The 24,345-nt window shown below is 47.3% G+C and overlaps 1 protein-coding gene across 1 annotated transcript; it reads right to left on the bottom strand.

Moving 5' to 3' along the window:
• Nucleotides 1-1,326: 1,326 nt before the first annotated feature.
• On the bottom strand, nucleotides 1,327-24,136 carry LOC142574642 (uncharacterized). The gene is made up of 4 exons (XM_075683681.1): nucleotides 24,053-24,136; nucleotides 16,560-17,322; nucleotides 9,302-9,495; nucleotides 1,327-2,085 (listed from the first exon to the last, which is right to left on the bottom strand). Exons 1-4 carry the CDS (start codon nucleotides 24,134-24,136, stop codon nucleotides 1,327-1,329), a joined length of 1,800 nt encoding a protein of 599 aa, XP_075539796.1.
• Between the last annotated feature and the right edge of the window lie 209 nt (nucleotides 24,137-24,345).

The following is a 24,345-nucleotide window of genomic DNA, read 5'->3' as shown; positions in this document are numbered from 1 at the left end:
TACGTGCCGTGTCGCACAACTAGGCCTACCCATAACGCCTCACCTCAGTGACTTTCTAGCTTAGGTAGGCAAGAAAGTCTGACTTCCTTGAATACTGGTGAGCTATATCACATGTGATTAACAAGTTGCGCTTGGTACAGCTGGAGCAGAGATCGCTAAGACAGATCTATTTCAGTCTTTATACCTATTTAGGAATACGCACGAGGCAGGGAATGTTTTCCTTACACATCGTCACATGTTTAGACGAAGAAATGTCATGGTCGATGATGATAGGAATGAATATGTGGTAGTTGACGCAAGATAACACCACAGCCTCGGAAGCAGTCGGATACAAGATCATCAGCTTGTGACTGAAAGCAAACTATAGAAATTTTGTATTTGCCACATCCTACCCGCGAACGCGTAAGTATTTCAACATAGCAGCAGCACATTGTTCAATCGAGCCTGGTTGTGAGCGTCATATTCTAGAAGCCAAGGCGCAAATGTCATCGTCATACACACTAATGCTGGCAGTTCCCGGTGACTATTCGGTAACTTAATATAATGATTTTGATAAAGCGCAAGGCTGATTACGTCACCTTTAGGAACATAAATGATTTTTCATTGCAACTACTGAAAGCTTTACTCGCTATTTGTGTGCGGCAAATTTAGTGCTACGACACCATCGTTAATGCAATGACGATCGCCCTTCTATGTGTGAAATGATCGAGCGATACGCGGTCAAACAAGTCATGCTGCCTCATACCATTGTGCTGTAAACTAAATGAAATACTTTAGTGCCATGGTGATACAAGGTGGTTGTGCTGCCAAAAAAAAGAACGCGAAAGAACTTCCCGCTTAGCATTCCCAGCCAGAGGCTATATGCAAAACTGCACCTTGCAAGCATAGTTGTGCTGCCGCTTATATCACGAAATGGACGGGAAAAGAACTGCAAGTGAGATTGTGCTTGTTTTGCAGACAAATTTTATTTTTTGCTTGTATCCATTATGGCAGGAGGTGCAAGATGGAAGTTGATGACTATAACCTCTCTTCTTGTTCTTCAGATAAGTTGCAGGTGGATGGTCTCTACAAAGAGCAAAAAGAAAAAGAAATCCCGTTAGGAGCAGGTATGACCTAAATCACATAAATGTTCAAGTTCCATGACTTCCCTGTCTTCTGATTTTATTCTCACCTGGTGCCTTATTGTGTACGATGCAAATTCAGGTTTACGCAATAAGTATATGTCACCAATACAATGATGCTGTGTCTAACCAACGCTGGCCCTTCTGGGGCAGTGAAGCAAAGGAGAACGGACTAAATTAAAACTAATATACTTAAAAACAATAACTAAATTATGTACTCACACTTCTTCTTGCGGAGGAGGGCACCGTAGTGGTAGGGAGATCCAAGACCATAGCCGTAGTTCAGGCCGTAGCCGAGGAGACCGTGACCGTAGCCGTAGTGGCCAACGCCGTAACCAAGGGTTCCGACACCGTAGTTGTAGACTGGAGCGGCGTGGTAGGCAGCGACAGCTGGAGCAGCGTGGGCAACAGTGGCCACAGCTGGGGCGTGGTGGACGGTGGTGGTGGCAACAGCTGGAGCAGCAGCGTAGGTGGCCACGGCTGGGGCGGCCACAGCGTAGCTGGCGACTGGAGCGTGAGCCACGGTAGCAACCTTGGTCACAGCTGGAGCAGCGGCATAAGTGGCAATAGCAGGGGCGGCGTGGTAGGCAGCAATTGGAGCAGCAGCATAGGTGGCAACCGCTGGAGCAGCAGCGTAAGTGGCGACTGGTGCGCGGTAGGTGGTAGCAACCCTGGTCACGGCTGGAGCAGCGGCTACAACTCGAGCAGCAGCGTAAGTGGCGACTGGAGCGTGGGCGACGGTGGCGACGGCTGGGGCAGCGTGAGCGACAGTGTGCACAGCTGGAGCGTAGCCGGCGTAGCCGAGACCATAACCGTATCCGAGACCACCGTAGCCGTGACCATAACCGTATCCGAGACCACCATAGCCGTAGCCAAGACCGTAGCTATGGCCGTAACCGAGGCCATAACCGGCGTAACCAGCGAAAGCGCTGGTGGCAAGAGCCAAGAGGACGCAGGCACGGATCTGGAAATTCATGGGAATACTTTGTGAGGGTGCTGTCTTGTGTGAGTATTACTTATCCCTGCATAACGTTTTCTAGTATAGGTATTATGCGGACTCATAAATATTTGATATAAGAAAAAGCGGGATAAAATAGAAGGCACATATGATTTTCGAAGAGTGTATCTTCTAAAACTCTAGCCCAATCGATTAAACATGTTGTGATCATAAACCTTAAGGTTGGTGTTTCCCGCATTTCGAATAATCCGAAAAAACAGGGTACAGATGCGCGACGTTTTCCTGGAACCACTAAAGGCTTTAATGCGCTTTCCAACCTATACCCTGATGTTTAATGTGCACGAAAATCCAAGACAAGGTTCCTGGTGAACTTTCTCTCAACTAGATTTTGAAGATTTTCAACTAGCTATTCAAGCAAGGAATTAACCGTCGGCTTTTCGCGTGTATATTTCCACAATGCACTTTTGCTCGAAAAATTGATGAGCACCTTCTCTACACTCAGGCGATAATCGGAAGCTGCGCTTCGCTATTAGAGAATCCGGAGAGCAGGCTTTCTCACCATGGTGACTTCAGAGCTGCTGTAGAGCCAACTGCTAAATAAGCTCTGTTCGCGCGGTCTTTTATACGAAAAGTTTTTCCTGCATGGCGCCTTCTGCTGGAAAACTAAACATAGAAATGCAGCGTAGAAGAAAAAGCAAAACGAGTTTTGAATGATTTTGTTATTCCGCCCGTCTCCTTTAAGGCATAAAACCCGAGTACGCTGAGAATGTGCACATGGGCTGAACAGTTGTGAAGCATCACACCTTGCCTTCGGCGAGGACGCTAGTGAGAGATCTCAAAGAATTGATAAATAAGAAAATGATTGAGACGTGCTGTAATGCTAGGCCACGCTACAGCTTAGGGACAGGAAGCATCAAGGCAGTAAAGATCGCGAAAGGGTGACCGAGGATCGTTTCTTGCGTCGTAAGGGTTCAAGTAAAAAAAATGAAATGGCAGATGCGAGATACTGCGGAGAGAGAGAAATCAATATGTAAGGAATGCCACGATGTCGCCGCGATGCAGGTTTACGAGATAGAGACCATATGCTTGGAGAACAAGACGTGAATGCGGAATATGCGACAGCCAAAGCTGGCAGCAAGCTTGCCCGAGATCCATTTGTACCCGGGCGACATCTCTCACACGGATGTGCGCTTTAGTGTGAATCCACAGGGATGAATAACCAGTCATGCGTGAAGCTTCCAGAGAATTCGATCGAAGCTGCTCCTGTAGTGCGAGATGCTGACGCTGAGCAAGACGTGCACATCAGCGAGAAATCATCACGATTGACTTAAGCAGCAGCCAGACTTCTTCGTGCGATGAAATAACTATTTGAAAAAAAGTCACGTCGTCGTGATAATCCCAAAACTCTATGAACTGTCGCTGTAAGTCTTATGTATCGCTTTTACGGCTTGAGTTTTGTACCTAAAGGAAAGGTTAAATACAGAAAGTCATTTGAGGCGTGTATATTACTGTTCTGAAAATCAACATTTTTGTGATCCTCCCTTCGCTGGTAGAGTGGTAGAGGCAATAAGTAGTTTGTCAGAAACTTAACCTTTGCTTTCGACTAAGAAGAAAAGATATTCTATCAAAAGAAGATACATTGATTGGATCTCGCCCCGTAGAAAGTGAATAATTGAACATATAAGTGTTCACACGCACAATGCGTGGCTTCTGTAAGTTCATGCGCACTTCGAGGCCAAGGAGAAAAAAGCGTTGGTTTGTGGCCGCTCGCGCTCGTACAATGTGCCATACAATAAGTTTGCTTGCTCAAGTATGTTAAGGTACACAGTTTCTAAAAAACGGTTGCAATGTAGATTTTTTTTCTGAGATTACAAGTAATTATTTTAGCACATATTGAGAAACTCCGTCACTCCGCGCAATTGGTCTGACGATATTGGTGATGGGAAACAAAGAAACTTCATTGTTCTAATAAAATTGGGCCTCGGGAAAGCATAGCATTCTGACGTTAAGTAAATGAATTCCAGATCTAGTTCATACATTTCTTCTGCCGCCGAGGCACACAAAAACATGGGCACTACAGTTTTTTTTTAATGCGAGGATAAATGCCTCAGGGCATACAAGGGTATGGGATGGGGGTGAATAAGGATGATTAAATGAATGAAAAAAGATTTGCTGACTTAATAAAGTCCAAGAGGGATCGATAATGCGGTCCCTGCGTCCAAACAGTGTAATGGCTCAGATTATGCGGCGAGAGTCCCGCTGCTGCGAGGTGCCGGAGCCTCGTCGGTTTCAGTGCAGGGCAAACCCACAGCAGGTGGTGGATGTCGGCTTCAACATTTCGCGACTTGCAGAGTGGACACTCAGGACGAGGATATAGCGGGCGAAAGTGCGGCCACTTCCTAGTCACGGCAGGAGTGAGGGCTACCCCGCCCCGGATCCTCCAAAGCGCAACCTCCTCTGCACGGGTAAGACCGCGGGGGAGGTTTACCGCACACGGAGGTATGAGAGCACGTGTGCGGCGCCGGAGGTGCTCCTTTCTTGTTAAAAGGAGGGTGGCATCATCTAGGTGAAAGAGTTGAGGCAGTGACGATGGATAGGTCACTAGACGGGTCGCAGAATCCGCACGGCTTTGGAAGCTTAGAAGGTCGCGTGGGACCCACTCGACAGATATTGGCTGCGGGATGCGTGCCGCCAGAAGATGGATCTGTTGGCATATGTCAGGGCTGCGACTGACGCGTCGCAGAAGCCGCGTCGCCTGGAGGGCATCAGTGCGGATGACGATGCGGGCCGTGGGGACCATGGGAAAGGCGGCCACAGAGCACAACGCTTCTCGGACAGCAAGGAGCTCAGCACAAAAGGAGGAAGGAGGTTCTTGGACTTGAAACCGGGTCGTCTTATTAAGGGCAGGTGCGCATGGGCAATAAATTGCAGTGGTTGTTTCGCAGCCCTTAATACTTGCATCAACATAAAGGACGATGGAGCCAAGCGGCAGGTGGGCATCTTGAGCTACAATTCGGTCACGAAGCGACGCCGCCGCCTGAGCTGATGTCGGGCGATGTATATCAGTTAGCTTGTTATCACTCAGCTGTACAAAACTCCAGGCAGGAAGAACTGACGATGGTGGGGGTAGAAGCGAGTTCGAGAAAGCGTAAGTCCTGAGAGCACACGGTGCGTGTGAAAGGCTGGTCTTAAGCTTGCGAGCATCACGTCGCTGCTGCACCAGCTCTCTAGTGTGTTGAGCTGTGCATTTTCTTGGAGAGCCACGATCGGGGTGATGCGGGGAAGGCAAGTGATGACCCTCATTGCCTCGCGATTAACAGCCTCAAGGCGATGCCATTGTGCCCTCGTCAAATGCTGGAATTGGGCTTGATAAATAAGGCGTGGTTGCACTACCGCCTTCACCAATTGTCGCGCAACATATGAGCGGGCGCCGCCCATTTTAGGAGCAATGCGCCTAATCAGACCCTGAATTGCCTGCTTTTTAGAGCTGGACAGCCAAGCAGTTCCGTTTCCCGACTCGTGTACCATCAGACCCAGAATTTTTATAGTTGAACATTGTTGAAGAGGGGTTCCGGATAGATGAAGACGAATGGGTGTTGCAGAGAGTTTACGCCAGCCACAGCGATTGGCGACTGACATGTAAGCAGATTTGCTGACGGAAATTCTAAGGCCGAGCGAAGAGGCGTAAGTCGCCGTGATATCTAAAGCTGATTGAAGGGCAGCGGTTTGGGTCTGCAGGTCGTGATGAGTGCTCCATACCGTGATGTCATCAGCGTACAACAAGAACTTTATGTCGGGTACATCGTGCAAGCGCCATGCAAGCGGGATGAAAGCAATATTGAATAATGTGGGTGATAATACAGATCCCTGGGGTACGCCACGAAGAGGGACAAATGAGCCGACGGCGTCACCACTCAGGCGAATTGCAAAATGTCGGTCTTCAATGAAAGATTTGATAAGATTCCGTACTCTAGGGGCAAAATGCAGCATGTCAATTGAAGCCAAGATGGCAGCATGACCGATGTTATCATACGCCTTTTCGACGTCCATAGCGAGGACACTACGGACACTGTGGCTACGAGTTGACGATAAAACCGAGGATGCCAAGACAGCCAGCCCATCTTCAGTACCTATGGATGGACGGAAGCCAATTTGAGCAGGGTGGTAGAAACCGTGGTGCTCTAGCCACCACGATATTCGTGTGGCTAGCATTTTCTCAGCAAGCTTGCACAACGTTGACGTTAGGGAAATGGGTCGGAAGTTGCCAAGGTCAGTCGGTGGCTTGCTTGGTTTCGGAATCGGGATCACAATAGCTGACTTCCAGCCTGGAGGGACAACGCCATCTAGCCATACCTTGTTAATGGTGTCGAGGAGTTGAGGCAGCACAGCGGAGCTCAGGTTCTTGTAGGCCTCATAAGTAATAGAGTCTGGACCTGGTGCTGTCTTGCGACTGGTACCATCTATCGCTGCGAGCAACTCAGGCATGGTGAAAGAGCTTGCAATGCCCTCGGAGTCTGCTGTAGATGGTAACCTGTCGATATGTGTCGGAATGCCTGGCAAGGGAGCACCATTGGCTGTTTGAGGCAACACGTCGTACTGCGGGAAAAACTTCCGCGCTGCTTCTCTGGCGAAATCATCCGGCGACAAGCCAGCAGCGAAGCAGGCTGTGGCTGCGGCGTCTGGACGGCGGTCACCGTGTTCCATGGCACGGAAGGTTCGCCAGAGAGAAGCATTCGATGTCTTGGATGAAAACCGCTCACACCACGTATGCCAGTGTCTCCGCGAGAGGTCGCGTTCATATCTGCGGGCCTTAGCAGTAAGGAAATTCAGTCTTGTACGTGCTTGTGCAGAAGTGGGGTCTCGGGATGCTGCCAGCTCAACTTGTCTGCGAGCAGCCCACAAGTTGAGCAGGCCGATATCTGGTGCCGGTCGATTGACGTCTACCCAGCTGATGGTTGTAGCTTCATTGAGCGTGCTTTGTATGCGGTCAACAAGTAGTGGTGACGAGTCCACAGAGGTATCTTCGAGAACGGTGCGAAATTTTTCCCAGTTGACCACAGAGCCCTTGCGGCGCAATCGGCGGGCCTGCGACGGGTGAAGGCCGATGATGATAGGGTGGTGGTCACTACCCCAGTAGTCGGGCTCCAGGTGCCAAGTGGGAGTGCCGGGACCCGACCACCACGTAAGATCCGGTGCGTATGTTGTACGTCGAGCTTGAGGCAAAGCTCGCGTTGCTGAATCGGGATGGTTCAGTAGTACAAACAACACATCCGCGAAGGCGTCCCGCACACACCTACCTCGAGGGCTAGAAGTAGGGTATCGCCAATCTGGGTGAGGGGCGTTGAAATCACCACCAACTAATATAGGACACGCTGGGTATTGGCGACGGACATTCACTAACCAGCCCAGATTAATTCTTGAAGAAGAGCCGCCGGCTGGTCTTATGTAGTATGACACTACCACAACAGTTGCCTTGGGCAACTTCGCAGCTACTGCCACTACCTCCTGATATGAGCTACACCAGTTTTCAAGAGAAAGGCAGACCTGAGGATAGCGCGTATAAACCTTCACGGCCGCCTTTCCTGGAGGGGCAGCGGCGTGCACGCGACGGTCACTCATCGAAGGAGACACGTATCCACTGAAGCCCGGAATGGCAGGCAAGGCGTTGGTCTCCTGTAATAACAGGGCCCACACCTGCAGCTTGTTCATACGTAGACGGGATTTAAGCTCCCCCACTTTCGTGGAGAGCCCTCTACAGTTCCATTGAAGCACGCCACAAACACCTGTGCCCGCCATTTTGATTACGAGTCCAGACGTTGCAAAATCACAGATGTCAGGTTGGATAACTTGCTGACCATGAACCGCAAAAGGGATGTTGTAGAGTTATCCGGCAACGGAGCTGAAGATCTGGTAGACTCTGCGACCGATACAGCAGGGCGTGACAGAGACGATGATGCAGCGGAATCGATACTTGTAGTGGTGAGAGATTCCACTGCACGTCGCCGACGCGCAAGTAGTTCACGGTGCTGTCGGAGCTTGGATACCTCCGCTAAAAGGCGGGCAATTTGATTGTCAACTGCTGCCATATCATCACGCGGATGTTCCGGCCCGCTCTCCTTCTGTATAACCAGCGGGCGACGGCGGTCTTTGCGAACTTTGTCACTGTAAGTCTGTTGGGAATGGGGTGCAGGCGGGTCAGGCTCGGAAAGCTCTGGCCAGTCGTCGTCATCCCACTGGAGCGCCGCAAACCTGTTAGATGTCAGCACTGGTTGTGTTGCAGCATGCTGAGGCCATAGCTTAGGAGTCCCGCGACGAACCTTCTGAGTGGCCTTTTGCTTTGTGGGACAAGTTGGAGAAGTGATCTCGTGGTCGTCGGCCTTGCAGAGTCCACATCGATAAGACACTGCGCCAGCTAATACAGGTTCATCTGGCGCTGTAAATGGACAGGATCGGCGCATGTGGCGCGGTCGGAAACATTTGTAACAATAGACAACACTGGGTTTATATGGCCGAGGTCGTAGAATGCAGCCATAGTAGTACAGGCGGGCTGGGGGAGTTGGTGGGCCCTGCAAGGGGACGATGCAAGAGCGCCCCTTTCCCACGTAACGCGCTTGAATGACATGGTGAGTAGGACAGTAGAGCTCACGCTGGAGAGCAATCTGGTCCTCGCCAACGTCTACTTTGTAAACGACACAGCGCTGTAGATCCGAGCCCTCTACTAGGTACACCTGGACCGGCACGGTGACCTCGCTCGTTATCGAGAGACGTTGAAGCGTTTGCAAACGCTCGACAGCAGCCAATGTCGGGAGCCACACAGCGATGGTATTTGACTTCTTCCGGGCCGTGAAGCCGCGGAAGCCTGTGGTGCCAAGACAAGCGTCTAGGTTCGCCTGAATAATCCTGTTCGGAATCTCCGTGAGGCTTGTGGGGGCCAAAGCTTTAATGGTTGCTTTATAGCAAACCGAGCCCGGTGTCGACACAACTGGGTGGTCAGTCGTTAGACAGGAACGCTTGCCTTGGAGCCGCTGTTGGCCGAACACGAATCTGGTGCAGATTGCTCCGAAGGACGCTTCTGAGAACCACGGGGGGCCGACGGCACAGAGGGTAGCGCAGAAGACAAGTCCATAGGAGTACTCGTTTCGTCATGCACAACTGGAGTCCCATTCCCGATCGGTGTCTGGGAAGCCATCGCCGGGCTCCGCCCTGAGGGCAGATCACTCACGGTCTGATGTGCATTTTGGGAAGGCGATGGGTGGGCTGTAGCCGAAGGACTTGGACCAGGAACCAGGAGCTGGGATCCAGGCTCAGGTGTCAATTGTGCGGCCGGTAACGCCGTCGTAACGAGCAGCGCCGGCGAATCTACCGCCGCCAGCGCGTCACCGGAGGCACTAGGCCTAGTCCCAGTGTACAACTCAGCTGCAGGGCCGATGAAGTGACATTCGCTGAATGTCAAAAAACCGGACTGAGCATGAGCGTCCGGGGCGTCCTCAGATGTCTTGGGGTCCAATCTCGTGATGTATGGAATGTATTTACGCGGAAGGCGAGATTTTTCACAGGAGCGGTGAGCAGCCACCTTAGCAGGGAAACTTCGTCGTCGTCCCGAAACTCGGCACTACAGTTGAAAGCAGTAAGTGCTATGAAGTGGGCATCAGTGTCGCACTGATTAATTCTCCACTTGTGTGGAGGGGGCGCTACAACGCCGTCACGACCATGGCTCTCCATATATATCTTCTAAAATTGTCATAACAGTATGTGGTCCTTCCGATGCACCAGCAGGGAAAAAGAAGTGCAATAGATTTGATACGACGTCCAGCTGCTAGCATTGTGCAGGATGTAGAACTCTTAGTTAGTGTAAATGCCAGTTATCACAAGTTACCCAGGCAGCAGACCAGCAATTGTCCAAGATTGTCCCAATCCTGGAAGGAATTGGTACTAATCTTCAACCAATGTTGGCTTATTCGCCAAGTGAAACCCAATCCAATGCTGGTCCAAAGTTAAAAACAAGATTCGAGCAATGTTATGCAAAATGCGCAGCCACACTGCTGCCAGCTTAGGACCAGTGTTCAGCCATATCTTTTCCATTACTAATGTCAGCTTTCAGCCAATGCAGCAGCCATTGCGCTGCCAGTGTAGGATCAGTGTTGAGCAATATCGTTGCCATCAATAATGCAAGCTTTGACCCAATGCCCTGTGTATGCCGAATATTGTAGATACGCAGGCTCTAGAGTAGGGAGCCATTCTTACTGCGAACTTTCTGCTAGGAATTGTTCCCATACCATCTTCCTCAAGAGCAGCTAGGAAAGCACGACAAAAATATATTATGTCAAGAAGTAGAAGTCATCTATACATAGAAATAATCATAAAAGAATACTGAAGTTTTCTTTTAAGACAGTTCTTTCGGGAATAAATTTGCACAAACAGGCATTTTCCGTGAACTTAAGTGGGGGACGCTCGCCTATGTTCAAACAGTTTATTTACAAGCAGTGCCCTGAGCAGATGAATTGGTCAAGGTGCCGAGTACGGTGGGCTGGCCAAGGGATTCAGGGCAGGGGACTGGCGTCGGTAGGCAGGTTGGTCAGGGCTTGGATAACAACGTGCTGGTCAGGCCCCCGAAGACCACGATAACGGGGTGGTTTGGTTGAATTTGCTGCCACTTTCCATAGCGATTTCAACATTACTTGGAGGAGATGTCTGCTCTGTAAAATAAAATGAAATATTATCAGAAATGCTGGTATGACAAATGTATGTGGCAGTGTTTTCATTTGAAAAATCGCCATACCGTAAGAATATAAGTTTGAACAGAGAGTTCGATAAGGTGTATCAAGAAATTTTCTTGCAAGATATCTTTTAGGTAGCACTCTCTATATTTCAACGTATATGGCCTATTTGGTAGAAAGTGTAACAGAGGATATATAGAACACAAACATAATATGAGCAGGATCCGATCGCCTTGTTTACACCCCACACCTAGTCAGCGTAGCACTTTATAATTAAGAAACTGTACCAAAGCCTGTTACAGCAGAAAAAGCCGATAGTTTCCGATAGTGTAGACACAATGCGGCCTTCGTGCGAAATTTTTCATGCGAAATTCGAGGATTTCCGTCAGGAAACCCTAGAAAAATAGACATTTATTATACGAAAAGAAAGACCGCCAGTCTTAAATGATGCTTCATCTAGAACAGTGAGAAGAAGTGCGGTTCCTCGGTATGACTAGCAGGATCAGGCAGCGCGCATGGCTTGATAAAATCAAAGCCCTGGACTTTGAGTGAAATTCACAAACAGAGATTTGCGCGTGTTCTTCTCCGGGCGCCATTCAAAGGATGGAATAAAAAGACTTATGTAAATAGAGGCACTCTACATTAGGCAAGGCTGTTTGAGGAATATATATGCCACCTGATATTGCTTGGGTCGGCAGCAGTTTATAACATTCATCCTATAGCATCACAAAAGAATTGTCGATTGGGCTCACAGCGTTTCTGCTCAGTAAAGGTTGATTGGTCCATACGAGCAATTAATCAGCACCTAAATTTCCGCAGACAAGAAATGAATAAAGTAAGAAACATGTTTCAGTGTTTCTTTGGGTTGTGCGCTAACTTACTGCGATAGAAGCATTTAGCGGCTGTGAAGACCACCATTTCATTTGAATTTGCCTGCTAATTCCTCGAATAATTGCGTTCCGCCACTACAGTTAACTCGACAACCATCTAGCGGTTATATGAAAATGTATTCATTTAAATAAAGTGTACTGAATAATATGTATTGTCACATTTGACATGTAACCACTACACACAAAAACTGTTTTAAATTTCTAGCCAACCTAAATTTATAATACGCACATCAATGCCCCAAACGCAATATAACGTTGGAGTCGCCGCGACACATGTTTCTTTAGGCAGTCCAAAATGGACGCAGTGCTGAGCATGAATGGAAAAAAATTCAACGTTAAGGACGCAGCGAGAACATCAGAAATGTTAGAACTTCAACAGTAACGTACACACAAATCATGGAATTAAAAAGGGAAAAGAAAAAGCGTCGAGCAGCTGGGCATAATTCTGAACGCATAGGTAACCTGCAATTTAGCCCTTTGAAACAACCTTACTGGTAAAACACACAACTTGATGCGTCGTTTCCTAATTCAGTTCATCTGGTTCCTTATAAAACTTATAAGAAGTGTAAAACAAATGTACTTACCATTGTAAGATACACGCTTCTGTGTATGCGACTTCGTCCCACATGGACGACGGCGGCCACCAGCGCCGACTTTTTTCCTACTTGTTGTTCCGCGTATATTAATTCTAACACTCAGAAAAATTCGTTGCCACTTTGCTGCGTATTTCAAGATATGGGCTTGAAGATATGGGCTTTCAAGATAGGAATGACGACCGCAAGCGAGCATTTTTGCGCTGACAAGAACGGACAAAACTGCAAGCACTCAGGTGGTCTTGCATCCATTCGGTGCTCCCTATGCATAGATGCAAAGGGTGAAAGGAATGGGTGAAAGGAAAGGGTGAATGAAAAAAACGGCGTAAACGCCACACTTTCCCCAGCTGGACCTAGCCCGACCGCGTTATTCAGGCAGCAGCGACGGAGGGAGACAAGGAAAACAATAATGACGCCACCACGTTTCCCCTTGCCTGCGAGAGCAGTCCATTCGACACAGCAGCTTGTACCTGTCTCAGCGCTTCATTGATAGCATTGACCAGGCTCACCTGCGTGCGTAGGGGAGAGGCAAGGAGGGCTGAAGGACCCAAAGTTAGGCCGACAAAAAATACGGAATCCACCGTGTTAAAGATGGCAAGGACAATAGGGTGTTAACGCGGACAAGCACAATTTTTAAACTAATTTTTCTTTTTGTCAGGGCGATTAATACAAGGAGCTTACTACACATGTACGAACAAACAAATCTATTGGAATAGGAGCATGGTGATTATTTCACCGCAACATGCCATGCACGCCAAAAAAACCAACAAAAGTTTCACTAATACAGATGGGCTCCATCTCGATGAAATATAGAACGGTTCCATGGGCTCTGTGGCACTGAAATTCTCGATTCTCCTCAGAATCCTAATCCTCCAAAGCCGCGAAGCGTACACTAAAAATATGCAATGCGCAGGCAATTGCGCAATACCGTTGTTTCTTATGCAAACCTAATGTTCCCATGCCCGATCAACAAACCAGCGGTTAGCTTGCCTGTTATGCGACCTTCCCTGCTTGCTATGTTTTGCAATGGTTTTTCTCTTTAGGGGGCGCATTTCAGTGAAGGCGAAGTGCAAAAACGGCCGTGTACCATGCATCTAGTTAACATGTAAAAACCACAGGTGGTTAGTACGAATCCCCCCCCACCACCCCCCTACGACGCGCCTCATAATCACATTGTAGTTTTGGCACGCGAAATTCCATATTTTTAATTTGTAATGATGTATTTAAGCATCAGTTAAGCTTAACATATTTGCTCAGTTCAAGCCCTGTGTTGTTTCAAGAAAGGCAGCTTAGTCACCCATGTTGGCTATTCCACGCCGAATGTCGGTCCAATATTTGCCGCCTTTTTGAATGACAGTGCTAATAATGTTTGTTGCATGTGCAAACAGGGCCAGCCTTAGATCTCTACTACAGTGGTACAGCTAATATTCGAGTCACGCTGTTTATCTCAGGCCATCATTGAGCAAGCAATAAGAACGGCACGGCCGATATTGGAACAGGCTGTTAACCTGAGGCCATCATTGAGCAAGCAATAAGAATGTCACAGCCAATATTGAAAACACGCCGTTAACCTTAGGCCATCATTGAGCAAGCAATCAGAATGGCACAGCTACTATTGTAACCACACTGTTAACCTTAGGCCGTCACTGGGCCAGGAACTGCCTATACGTATCGAACGTTGGCCCAAGCTGGCGTTCGAAACGTCAGCTTGGGCCAACGAACTGCACACAGAAAGAATGACGAATAAAGGCGCAAACTAACAACTTGAAAATCACTCGTTAGTTTGCGCCTGCGTTCGACTTCCTTTCTGTTGTGCCGTTCCACTACTCTGTATTTCAAGATGGTTTTCATTTATTTGTGGCAGCAGCCGTCGAATCCATTTACTTTGTCTCGCAGTCGAGTTTTCAATTTCCACGAATCGACTAAGGTCGTACAGCAGATGCAGCGTGTAATGCAAATAGGACGTCCACCCATCCGTGTAAACATGCACTCTAGAATCACATGCTTCAGAGAGGCTTGATAGAGCTAGTGGCCGCATACCACATTAGTGTATTTTTATTTCTCGCTGAGGCAAATAGTAGAGTTGCAGTAATGGTCTTGAGAACAACGAATGAATTTAATTTTAATTTTAGGGTTTTACGTGCCAAAACGGCGATTTGATTGTGAGGCACGCCGTGGTGGGGGAATTCGGATAAAGTTGGGCGCCCAGATATCTTAACCGTGGCCTCAATGCGTGGGACATGGGCGTCGGCGTATTTCACCTTCACCTCAGTGTGGCCACGGCTGCCCGGATGTGATCTCGCCCCCTGGTGCTTTCCAACGCCACACCTAGCCACTAAGCCACTGAGGCGGGTGAGAACGAACATGTTGGTGTGTCTGTAACCTTAGCTGGGGCAAGACAGGCAGGAATGAATTGTTCTAGCGAGCGATAGCCCGAAGAAAACGCAGTCTGGGCGCATGTCACAGAGCGCCGTCAGCCAATCGCAAGCATATACGATGATGTTCAAGGGAACAACGTACTTCAATAGAATAGACGCCTTCTTCCGCGATTCTGTCATTATATTACGTGCCGCCTGGTACAACTAGGCATATCCAAAACGCTTCGGCTCAGTGACTTTCTAGGTTGCGTAGGCAGGAAGGTCCCACTTCCTTAAGTACTGGTGAGCTATATCACATGTGATAACCAAAGTCTCAGTGACGTTGTCATAGTTTCTGCGGGTGATTTAAAGTTGCTGCACCGATAACTATATGTAATTTTTTGGCTTCTGTGTTAATACGTTGATGCACTGTAATTCATTTTAACCCAGTTTTGTTTTTGTACTGTATTTGCATTTACGCACTGTTCTTTGCTTCACCGATGTAAACTTTACCCTATGTAATACCCACACTTGAGGGCCTTTAGGTTTATTGTGAAATAAAGAAATAAATAAGTTAACAAATAGCGCCGCACATATCTGAAGCAGAGATCGCTCAGACGAATTCATTTCAGTCTTCATACCTATTTAAGAAGACGCACGAAGCGGGGAATTTTTCCTTACACATCGTCACCTGTTTAGACGAAGAAAGGTCTTGGTCGATGATAACAGGAACGAATCTACAGTAGTTGACGCATGATAACACGGCACCGTCGAAAGCAGTCGGATACAAGATCATCGGCTTGTGAATGAAAGCAAGCTATAGAAATTTTGTATTTGCCACTTCCTAACCGCTGTTCTGGAAGTACTTCGACATAGCAGCAGCAGCATGCTGCCTCAAAACGTTGTACCATCAAGTAAACAAAATACTTCAGTGCCATGCTGATACAAGGTGGTTGTGCTGCCAAAAAAAAGAACGCGAGAGAACTTCACGCTTAGCGTTCGCAGCCAGAGCTTAGATAGAAACCTGTGCCTTGCAAGCAGACTTTTGCTTCCACTCATATGGTGAAATGAAAGGGAACGGAATTGAAAGCGAGATTTTGCTTGTGGTGCGGACGAACTTTATTTTTTGCTTGCATCCATTATGGCAGGATCGGCAAGAGTGAAGTTGATGACTATAGCTTCTCTTCTTGTTCTTCAGATAAGTTGGAGTTGGATGATCTCTACAAACAGCAAAAAGAAAAGAAAATCGAGTTAGGAACCGCTATGACATATATCACACAAATTTTCAGGAAAAGACGAGGAGAGCGGGAGATGTAAATTCAAGACGATGAGCAAAACGTGAACAAGGTGAATGGAGGAGCCAACGTTTCGACAAGTGGACTTGTCTTCTTCAAGGCGACGTACGCTTTTCTCGCCACAGTATATATAGGTGGGCTTCTTCTAAAAAGGAAAGGGTGTGAGGCGGGAGAGTGTGGAAACGAGGGAACGTGTGTTAGCGTGTTGAATTGAGAGTAAAGCAACGCTGTGCACAAGGTCAAAGCAAGGGCCGCCCCCCCCCCCCCACTGTCTATCAACGCACGCGTGTTAGCCGGCGTGTCAAGGGCGTCTGACGCACCAGCTGAAAAAAAGTTAAATAAAACAAGAAACAGAAAGGGGGGATGTGGCAAGAAATCAAAATAAGTGTTGTTGCCTATAGCTTGAACAAATGCTCAAGTTCCATGGTTTCCCTGTATTTCGTCTTATTTTATTCTCAGCTGGTGCCATTATTGTCTACAATGGATATTCAGGTTTATGTACTAAGTAGGCGTCAACAAGACAAGTCAACTGTATGTAACCAACGCTGGCCCTTCAGGAGCAAAGTAAAGGAGAACGGACTACAATAAACGAATATACTTAAAATGAATAACTAAATTATCTACTCACACTTCTTCTTGCGGAGGAGGGCACCGTAGTGGTAGGGAGAGCCAAGACCATAGCCGTAGTTCAAGCCGTAGCCGAGGAGACCGTGACCGTAGCCGTAGTGGCCAGCGCCGTAACCAAGGGTTCCGACACCGTAGTTGTAGACTGGAGCGGCGTGGTAGGAAGCGACCGCTGGAGCAGCGTGGGCAACAGTGGCCACAGCTGGCGCGTGATGGACGGTGGTGGTGGAAACAGCTGGAGCAGCAGCGTAGGTGGCCACGGCTGGGGCGGCCACAGCGTAGCTGGCGACTGGAGCGTGAGCCACGGTGGCAAAAGCTGGGGCGTGGTAGGTGGCAGCAACCTTGGTCACAGCTGGAGCAGCAGCGTAGGTTGCGACAGCTGGAGCAGCGGCATAAGTGGCAACAGCTGGGGCGGCGTGGTAGGCGGCATATGGAGCAGCAGCATAGGTGGCAACAGCTGGAGCAGCGGCGTAAGTGGCGACTGGTGCGCGGTAGGTGGTAGCAACCCTGGTCACGGCTGGAGCAGCGGCAACAACACGAGCAGCAGCGTAAGTGGCGACTGGAGCGTGAGCGACGGTGGCGACGGCTGGGGCAGCATGAGCGACAGTGTGCACAGCTGAAGAGTACCCGGCGTAGCCGAGACCATAGCCGTATCCGAGACCCCCGTAGCCGTAGCCAAGACCGTAGCCATGGCCATAACCGAGGCCATAACCGGCGTAGCCAGCGAAAGCGCTGGTGGCAAGAGCCAAGAGGACGCAGGCACGGATCTGGAAATTCATGAACATATTTTTGTGAGCGTGCAGTCTTTTGTGAGAATTACTTATCCCTACATAACCTTGTCTAGTATAGGTATGATGCGGACTCTTAAATCTTTGACATAAGAAAAACCGGGATAAAAGTACAAGACACATATTTTCGAGTAGGGTATCTTCTAACGCTCTAGCCCAATCTATACCAACACTGTGGTCATATATATTAAGGCTGGTGCTTCGGATATTTCGATTAATTCGAGAAAGCAGGGTAGAGATGTGCAACGTTTGCTTGGAACCAGTTAAGGTTTTGACGTGCTTTTCAACCAATATCCTGATGTTTAATGTGCACGAAAATCTAAGACAACGTTCCTGCTCAACTAAAGAAAGCTTTACATTTTCGTTACAACATAAGACATGCTAGCTATTGAAAGAGCGAATTAACTGCAGGATTGTCGCGTATAACTTTCTATTATGCACTTTGATGTGAAAAATTAAATAGCAGCTCTCGTACACTCAGGCGATCATCGCAGGCTGCGCTCGGCTATTCAAGAATCCAGAGAACAGGCTTTCTCACCATGGTGACTTTAGAGCTGCTGTTGAGCCAACTGCTAAATGAGCTCTGTTCGCGCGGTCTTTTATACGAAATTTCTTTCTGCACGGCGCCTTCTGGTGGAAAACTACACAAAAATGCAGCGTAAGGGGAAAAAGAGAAACTAGTTTGAAACGATTTTGTTATTCCGCCAGTCTTCTTAAAGGAATAAAACCCGGGTACGCTGAGAAGGTTCACATTGGCCGAACTGTTATGAAGCAGCATAACATTCGGCAAGGACACTAGTGAGAAATCTCAAAGAAATGATAAATACAAAAAATATTGCGACGAGCTGTAATGCTAGGCTACGCTACAGCTTAGGGACAGGAAGCCTCAAGGCAGTAGTGAGCGCGAAAGGGTGACCGAGCATCGTTCCTTGCATTGTAAGCGTTCAAGTAAAAAAAAATGAAATGGCCGAAGCGAAATACTTTAGAAAGAGGGACATCAATATGTAAGGAATGCATGACATCGCCACGATGTAGCTTCACGAGGTAGAGATCATGTGCTTGGAGAACAAGACGTGAATGCGAAAGATGCGACAGCCAAAGCTGGCAGCCCGCTTGGCCGAGATCCATTTGTACCCGGACGACATCTCTCACACTGAAGCGTTCTTGGTGTGAATTCGATGGGATGAATAACCAGTCATGAGCGAAGCTTTCAGAGAATTCAATCAAAGGTGCTCCCGTTGTGCGCAGGTGCTGACGCTCAGCGAGACGTGCACATCATTGAGAAATCCGAATGATTCACTTAAGGGGCAGCCAGGCTTCTTCGTGCGATGAAATGACCATTGAAAAAAAAAGCGCACGTTGTCGTAATAATCCCAAAACACTATTAACTGACGCTGTCTGCAAACTAATAAGTCGTATATAATGCTTTTACGGCTTGGATTCTGTACCTAAAGGAAAAGTAAATACAGAACGTCATTTGAGTCGTATAAATTACTGTTTTGAAAGCCAACATTTTTGTTATCCTCCCGTAGCTGGTAGAGGCAAGAAATAGTTTATGTCAGGAACTTAACCTTTGCCTTCAACTAAGGAGAAAACATATTCTATAAAATAAAGTACGTTGATTTCATCACGCCCTGTAGAGAGTGAATATTTTAATTTTTAAGTGACCACACGCCCAATACGTGGCTTCTGTAAGTTCATGCGCATTCATGGCGAGGAGAAAAAATACGTTGGTTTTGTTGTAGCTCTGACTCGTACAATGTGCCATAAACTAAGTTAGCTTGCTCAAGTATGTTAAGGCACAAAGTTTCTACAAAAAACGAGTGCATTCTAGCCTTTTTTTGTCAGATTTTAAGGAATTATTTTAGCACATTATGAGAAACTCCGTCACTTTCTGCATTTGGTGTGACGATGTTGGTGATCGCAAAGAAAGGAAATTCCTTGTCCAAATAAACTGCGGCCTCTGGAACGCCCATAGCATTCTGACGTTAAGTAAATTTATTGTAGGTGTATATCTAGTTCATACATTTGTTCTACCACCGGGGGAGAAAAAAAACATGGGCACTACAGTTGCAAGCAGTATGTGCTATGCAGTTGGAATCATTGTCGTAATAATGAGTTCTTGAGTTGTGTGGAGGGGGGCGCTGCGAGCCTAGTCACGACTCCGGCTCTCCATGTATATATATATATATATATATATATATATATCGCCTTTTCAAATTGCCACAATAGTATGCGGACTTCTGATGCCCTAACAGGGAAACAAGAGATGCAATAGCTTTCATACGGAGTTCGCCCCCTAGCATTGTGCTGGATATAGAAATCTCAGCTAAAGTATATGCCAGTTATCACAAGTTACCCAGGCAGCAGACCAGCAATGGTTCAAGCTTGGCCCAATCCTGGAAGCAATTGGTACCAATGTTCAATCAATGTTGGCACATTGGCAAAGTGCAACCCAATCCAATGATGACCCAGAGTTAAAGCCATGATTGGACCAGTGTTGAACCATATCGTTGCCATTATAATGCAAGCTTTGAGCCAATGGGGGGGGGGCGCCTGTGTATGGCGAATATTGTAGATACGTTGGCTTCAGAGTGCGCAGCCATTCTTGCGGCGAACCTTTTGCTAGCAATTGTCTCCATAGCGTCTTCCTCAATAGCAGCTAGGAAAGCTCGACGAAAATATATTATGTCAAGGAGTAGAAGTACTCTATACTTGCAAATAAAAACAAAAGAATACTGTAGTTCACATTTATGACAGTTTATTTGGAATTAATTTGCACAAACAGGCATTTCCCGTGGACCTATGTATGGTTGACGCTCGGTTATGTTCCAGCAGTTTATTTACAAGCAGTGCCCTGAGCAGATGAATTGGTCAAGGTGCCGAGTACGGTGGGCTGGCCAAGGGATTCAGGGCAGGGGACTGGCGTCGGTAGGCAGGTAGGTCAGGGCTTGGATAACAACGTGCTGGTCAGGCCCCCGAGGACCACGATAACGGGGTGGTTTGGTTGAATTTGCTGCCACTTTCCATAGCGATTTCAACATTACTTGGAGGAGATGTCTGCTCTGTAAAATAAAATGAAATATTATCAGAAATGCTGGTATGACAAATGTATGTGGCAGTGTTTTCATTTGAAAAATCGCCATACCGTAAGAATATAAGTTTGAACAGAGAGTTCGATAAGGTGTATCAAGAAATTTTCTTGCAAGATATCTTTTAGGTAGCACTCTCTATATTTCAACGTATATGGCCTATTTGGTAGAAAGTGTAACAGAGAATATATAGAACACAAACATAATATGAGCAGGATCCGATCGCCTTGTTTACACCCCACACCTAGTCAGCGTAGCACTTTATAATTAAGAAACTGTACCAAAGCCTGTTACAGCAGAAAAAGCCGATAGTTTCCGATAGTGTAGACACAATGCGGCCTTCGTGCGAAATTTTTCATGCGAAATCCGAGGATTTCCGTCAGGAAACCCTAGAAAAATAGACATTTATTATACGAAAAGAAAGACCGCCAGTCTTAAATGATGCTTGATCTAGAACAGTGAGAAGAAGTGCGGTTCCTCGGTATGACTAGCAGGATCAGGCAGCGCGCATGGCTTGATAAAATCAAAGCCCTGGAATTTGAGTGAAATTCACAAACAGAGATTTGCGCGTGTTCTTCTCCGGGCGCCATTCAAAGGATGGAATAAAAAGACTTATGTAAATACAGGCACTCTACATCAGGCAAGGCTGTTTGAGGAATTTATATGCCACCTGATATTGCTTGGGTCGGCAGCAGTTTATAACATTCATCCTATAGCATCACAAAAGAATTGTCGATTGGGCTCACAGCGTTTCTGCTCAGTAAAGGTTGATTGGTCCATACGACCAATTAATCAGCACCTAAATTTCCGCAGACAAGAAATGAATAAAATAAGAAACATATTTCAGTGTTTCTTTGGGTTGTGCGCTAACTTACTGCGATAGCAGCATTTAGCGGCTGTGAAGACCACCATTTCATATGAAATTGCCTGCTAATTCCTCGAATAATTGCGTTCCGCCACTACAGTTAACTCGACAACCATCTAGCGGTTATATGAAAATGTATTCATTTAAGTTTACTGGAATATATGTATTATCACATTTGACATGTAACCACTAAACATAAAAACTGTTTTAATTTTCCAGTCAACCTAAATTTATTATGGGCATTCCCTAAACGCAATATAACGTTGCAATCGCCACCACGGATTGTTCTTTAGGCAGTCCAAAATCGAGGCAGTGCTGAGCATGAATGGAAAAACAAATCGACGTTAAGGACGCAGCTAAACCATGAGAAATGTTGGAACTTCATCAGTAACGTACACACAAATCGTGAAAATAAAAAACGAAAAAAAAGCGTTGAGCAGCAGCAGAAAATTTTGAACGCTAATGTATCCTAAAATTTAGCGCTTTGAAACAACCTTGCTTGTAAAATACACAACTTAATACGTCGTTTTCTACTTCACTTCGTCATGTTTCTTATAAAACTGAAAACATGCGCAAAACAAATGCACTCACCATCGTAAGATACACGTTTCTGTGTATGCGAGTTAATCCCACATAGACGACGGCGGCCACCAGCGCCGACTTTTGTTCTTGTTGTTGCGCCTATATTCATTCTAACGCTCACAAAAATTCGTCGCCACTTTGCTGCGTATTTTAAGATATAGGCTTTTCATTTGGAATGACGACCGCAAGCGAGCATTTTTGCGCTGACAAGAACGGACAAAACTGCAAGCACTCAGGTGGTGTTGCACCCAGTCGGTGCTCGCTATGCATGCAAGGAAAGGGTGAAAGGAAAGGGTGAATGAAGAAAACGGCGTGAACGCCACCCTTTCCTCCGCTGGACCTAGGCCGACCACGTTGTTTAGGCAGCAGCGACGGAGGGAGACAAGGAAGACAATAGTGACGCCACCGCATTCCCCCTTGCCTGCGAGAGCAGTCCATTCGACACAGCAGCTTGTAGCTGTCTGAGAGATTGATTGATAGCATTGACCAGGCTCGAATAGGTGCATGGGGGAGAGGCAAGTGGGGGCAGAAGGACCCATAATTAGGCCGAAAGAAAGACGAAATGCGCCGTGCCAAAATAGGCAAAGACGAGAGTATTTGACACGGACAAGCACAAACTTTAAACAAATTTTTCTTTCTGTCAGGGACATTCATATAAGGAGCTTACTACATATGCACGAACAAGCAAATCTATTGGAAAAGGAGCATGGCGGTTATGTCACCGCAACATTCCATGCATGCTAAACAAACAAGCAAACACACAAAAGTTTCCCTAATACATGTGGACTCCATATCGATGAAATATCAAATGGTTCCAGCGGCTCTGTGGCACTGAAATTCTCGAATCTCCTCAGAATCCTTATCCTCCGAAGCCGCGAAGCATATGTGCAAAATATACAATACGCAGGCAAATGCGCAATACCGTTGTTTGCAAAGCTAATGTTCCCATGCACGATCAATAAAGCAGCGTCTAGTTTGCCCGTTATGCGAATTTCCCTGCTCGCTACATTTTGCATTGGCTTATCTCTTTAGGGCGTGCATTTCGGTGAAGGCGAAATTCAAGAACGGCCGTGTACCATGCACGGAGTTAACATGGAAAAACCACAGGTAATTAGTAAAAATCCCCCTCGACCACCCCTCTACGACGCGCCTCATAATCACATTGTGGTTTCGGCATCCAAAATTACATAGTTTAAGTTCGTAATGACATTTTTAAGCGGCACTTAAGCTTAACACATATTCTTACTTGAAGCCCTGTGTTGTTCCAAGAAAGCTAACTTAGTAACCCATGTTGCCAAATCCACGCGAAGACGACGACGAAGTTACTCAGTGCTAGACCGCACTTGTCCCAGCTAGCCAGTTTTCGTCAAATTTGCATCAGTCTCTGGGGCACTTTCCGCGTCCTGGCTTGAGGCGACGGACGCGGAACGTTCCACAGGCTCGTGCTGCCAGAAATCTGCAACCGCAAGCTCTCCTAAAAGTCAAGGCACCTGGTTCACCACCTGTGAACGCTCAAGAGAGACTTCTACTCCTGTGGCCATGGATGCAGAGCCTATTAACGGCCCGTCTGGCCAGAGCACTACATTGACAAGTTCCTCAAGTAAACGAGGCACCAGTGAAGACACAGAGGTCTACTCAATCACTGGCGACGACTCATCCGATGACAGCTTCGTGTCGGTGAGGCGCCGAAGGGCTAAAAGGAGGCTTATCAAGGCGTCGTCACCAGCGAGTACGTCAACCATGAAGGCAGGCAGTGAACGCTGGCCGCACACCATCATCTTCATGCCAGTGGATTCTTCCGTCAACCTTCGAGTATTGAGCAGGCAAGCTCTCTATGTTTTTTCTTGAGGGAAAGGCGCCAAACGAAATCAAGGAAATCCGACTGAACGCTCGAAAGAATGTTCTAGCTGTCGACACAGCCCATGCAACCACGCTGGAGATGCTACGAGAGATAACAGATTTCGGCAACATAACAGGACGACCGGTTATACCTATGGATGGGGCCTGCACTGCAGGTGTGATCTACGATGTTGATTTGGCATTTTCGAACTCGGACCTGCCATTTCTGACCAATCCGGCATACGAAGGGGTGGTCATCACGCACGTATGCCGACTCGGCAACAGCCGTTGTGTGAAGATTGTGTTCAAAGGGAAGTTCATCCCTTCGCACATAAAGGTCGGTCACTTCCGACATGTTGTACGGCTGTTTGTCCCAAAGCCGCTTCAATGCCACAAGTGCTTCAAAATCGGGCATGTTAAGGGCGCCTGCGCAAACTCGACAATGTGGCCCCGGTGCGCGGAGTCACTCATGGTAGATGCCTTCCCTGCAACAAACTTTAGGTGTGGCAACTGTGAAGGCAACCATGAAGCAACATCTTAAAAATGCCCAAGAATCAAAAAGAATTCGATTCTGAAGCAAATGGTCAAGGATAACTCAACCCATAGAGAAGCCTCAGAAAAGAT

The sequence above is a fragment of the Dermacentor variabilis genome, chromosome 3 (assembly GCF_050947875.1).
Source record: "Dermacentor variabilis isolate Ectoservices chromosome 3, ASM5094787v1, whole genome shotgun sequence".
Classification (NCBI taxonomy): Eukaryota; Metazoa; Arthropoda; class Arachnida; order Ixodida; family Ixodidae; genus Dermacentor; species Dermacentor variabilis.
This window is presented reverse-complemented; position numbering and strand designations above follow the sequence as displayed.

Coding starts and splice junctions, on each gene's coding strand:
- LOC142574642 (XM_075683681.1), bottom strand. CDS start 24,136: ATGCCCGATTTTGAAGCACTTGTGGCATTGAAGCGGCTTTGGGACAAA. Junction 17,323..24,052: donor CGGAAGTGACCGACCTTTAT/GTGCGAAGGGAT, acceptor ATGAATTTCCAG/ATCCGTGCCTGCGTCCTCTT. Junction 9,496..16,559: donor CCTCCTCCGCAAGAAGAAGT/GTGAGTAGATAA, acceptor TCGGCCCTGCAG/CTGAGTTGTACACTGGGACT.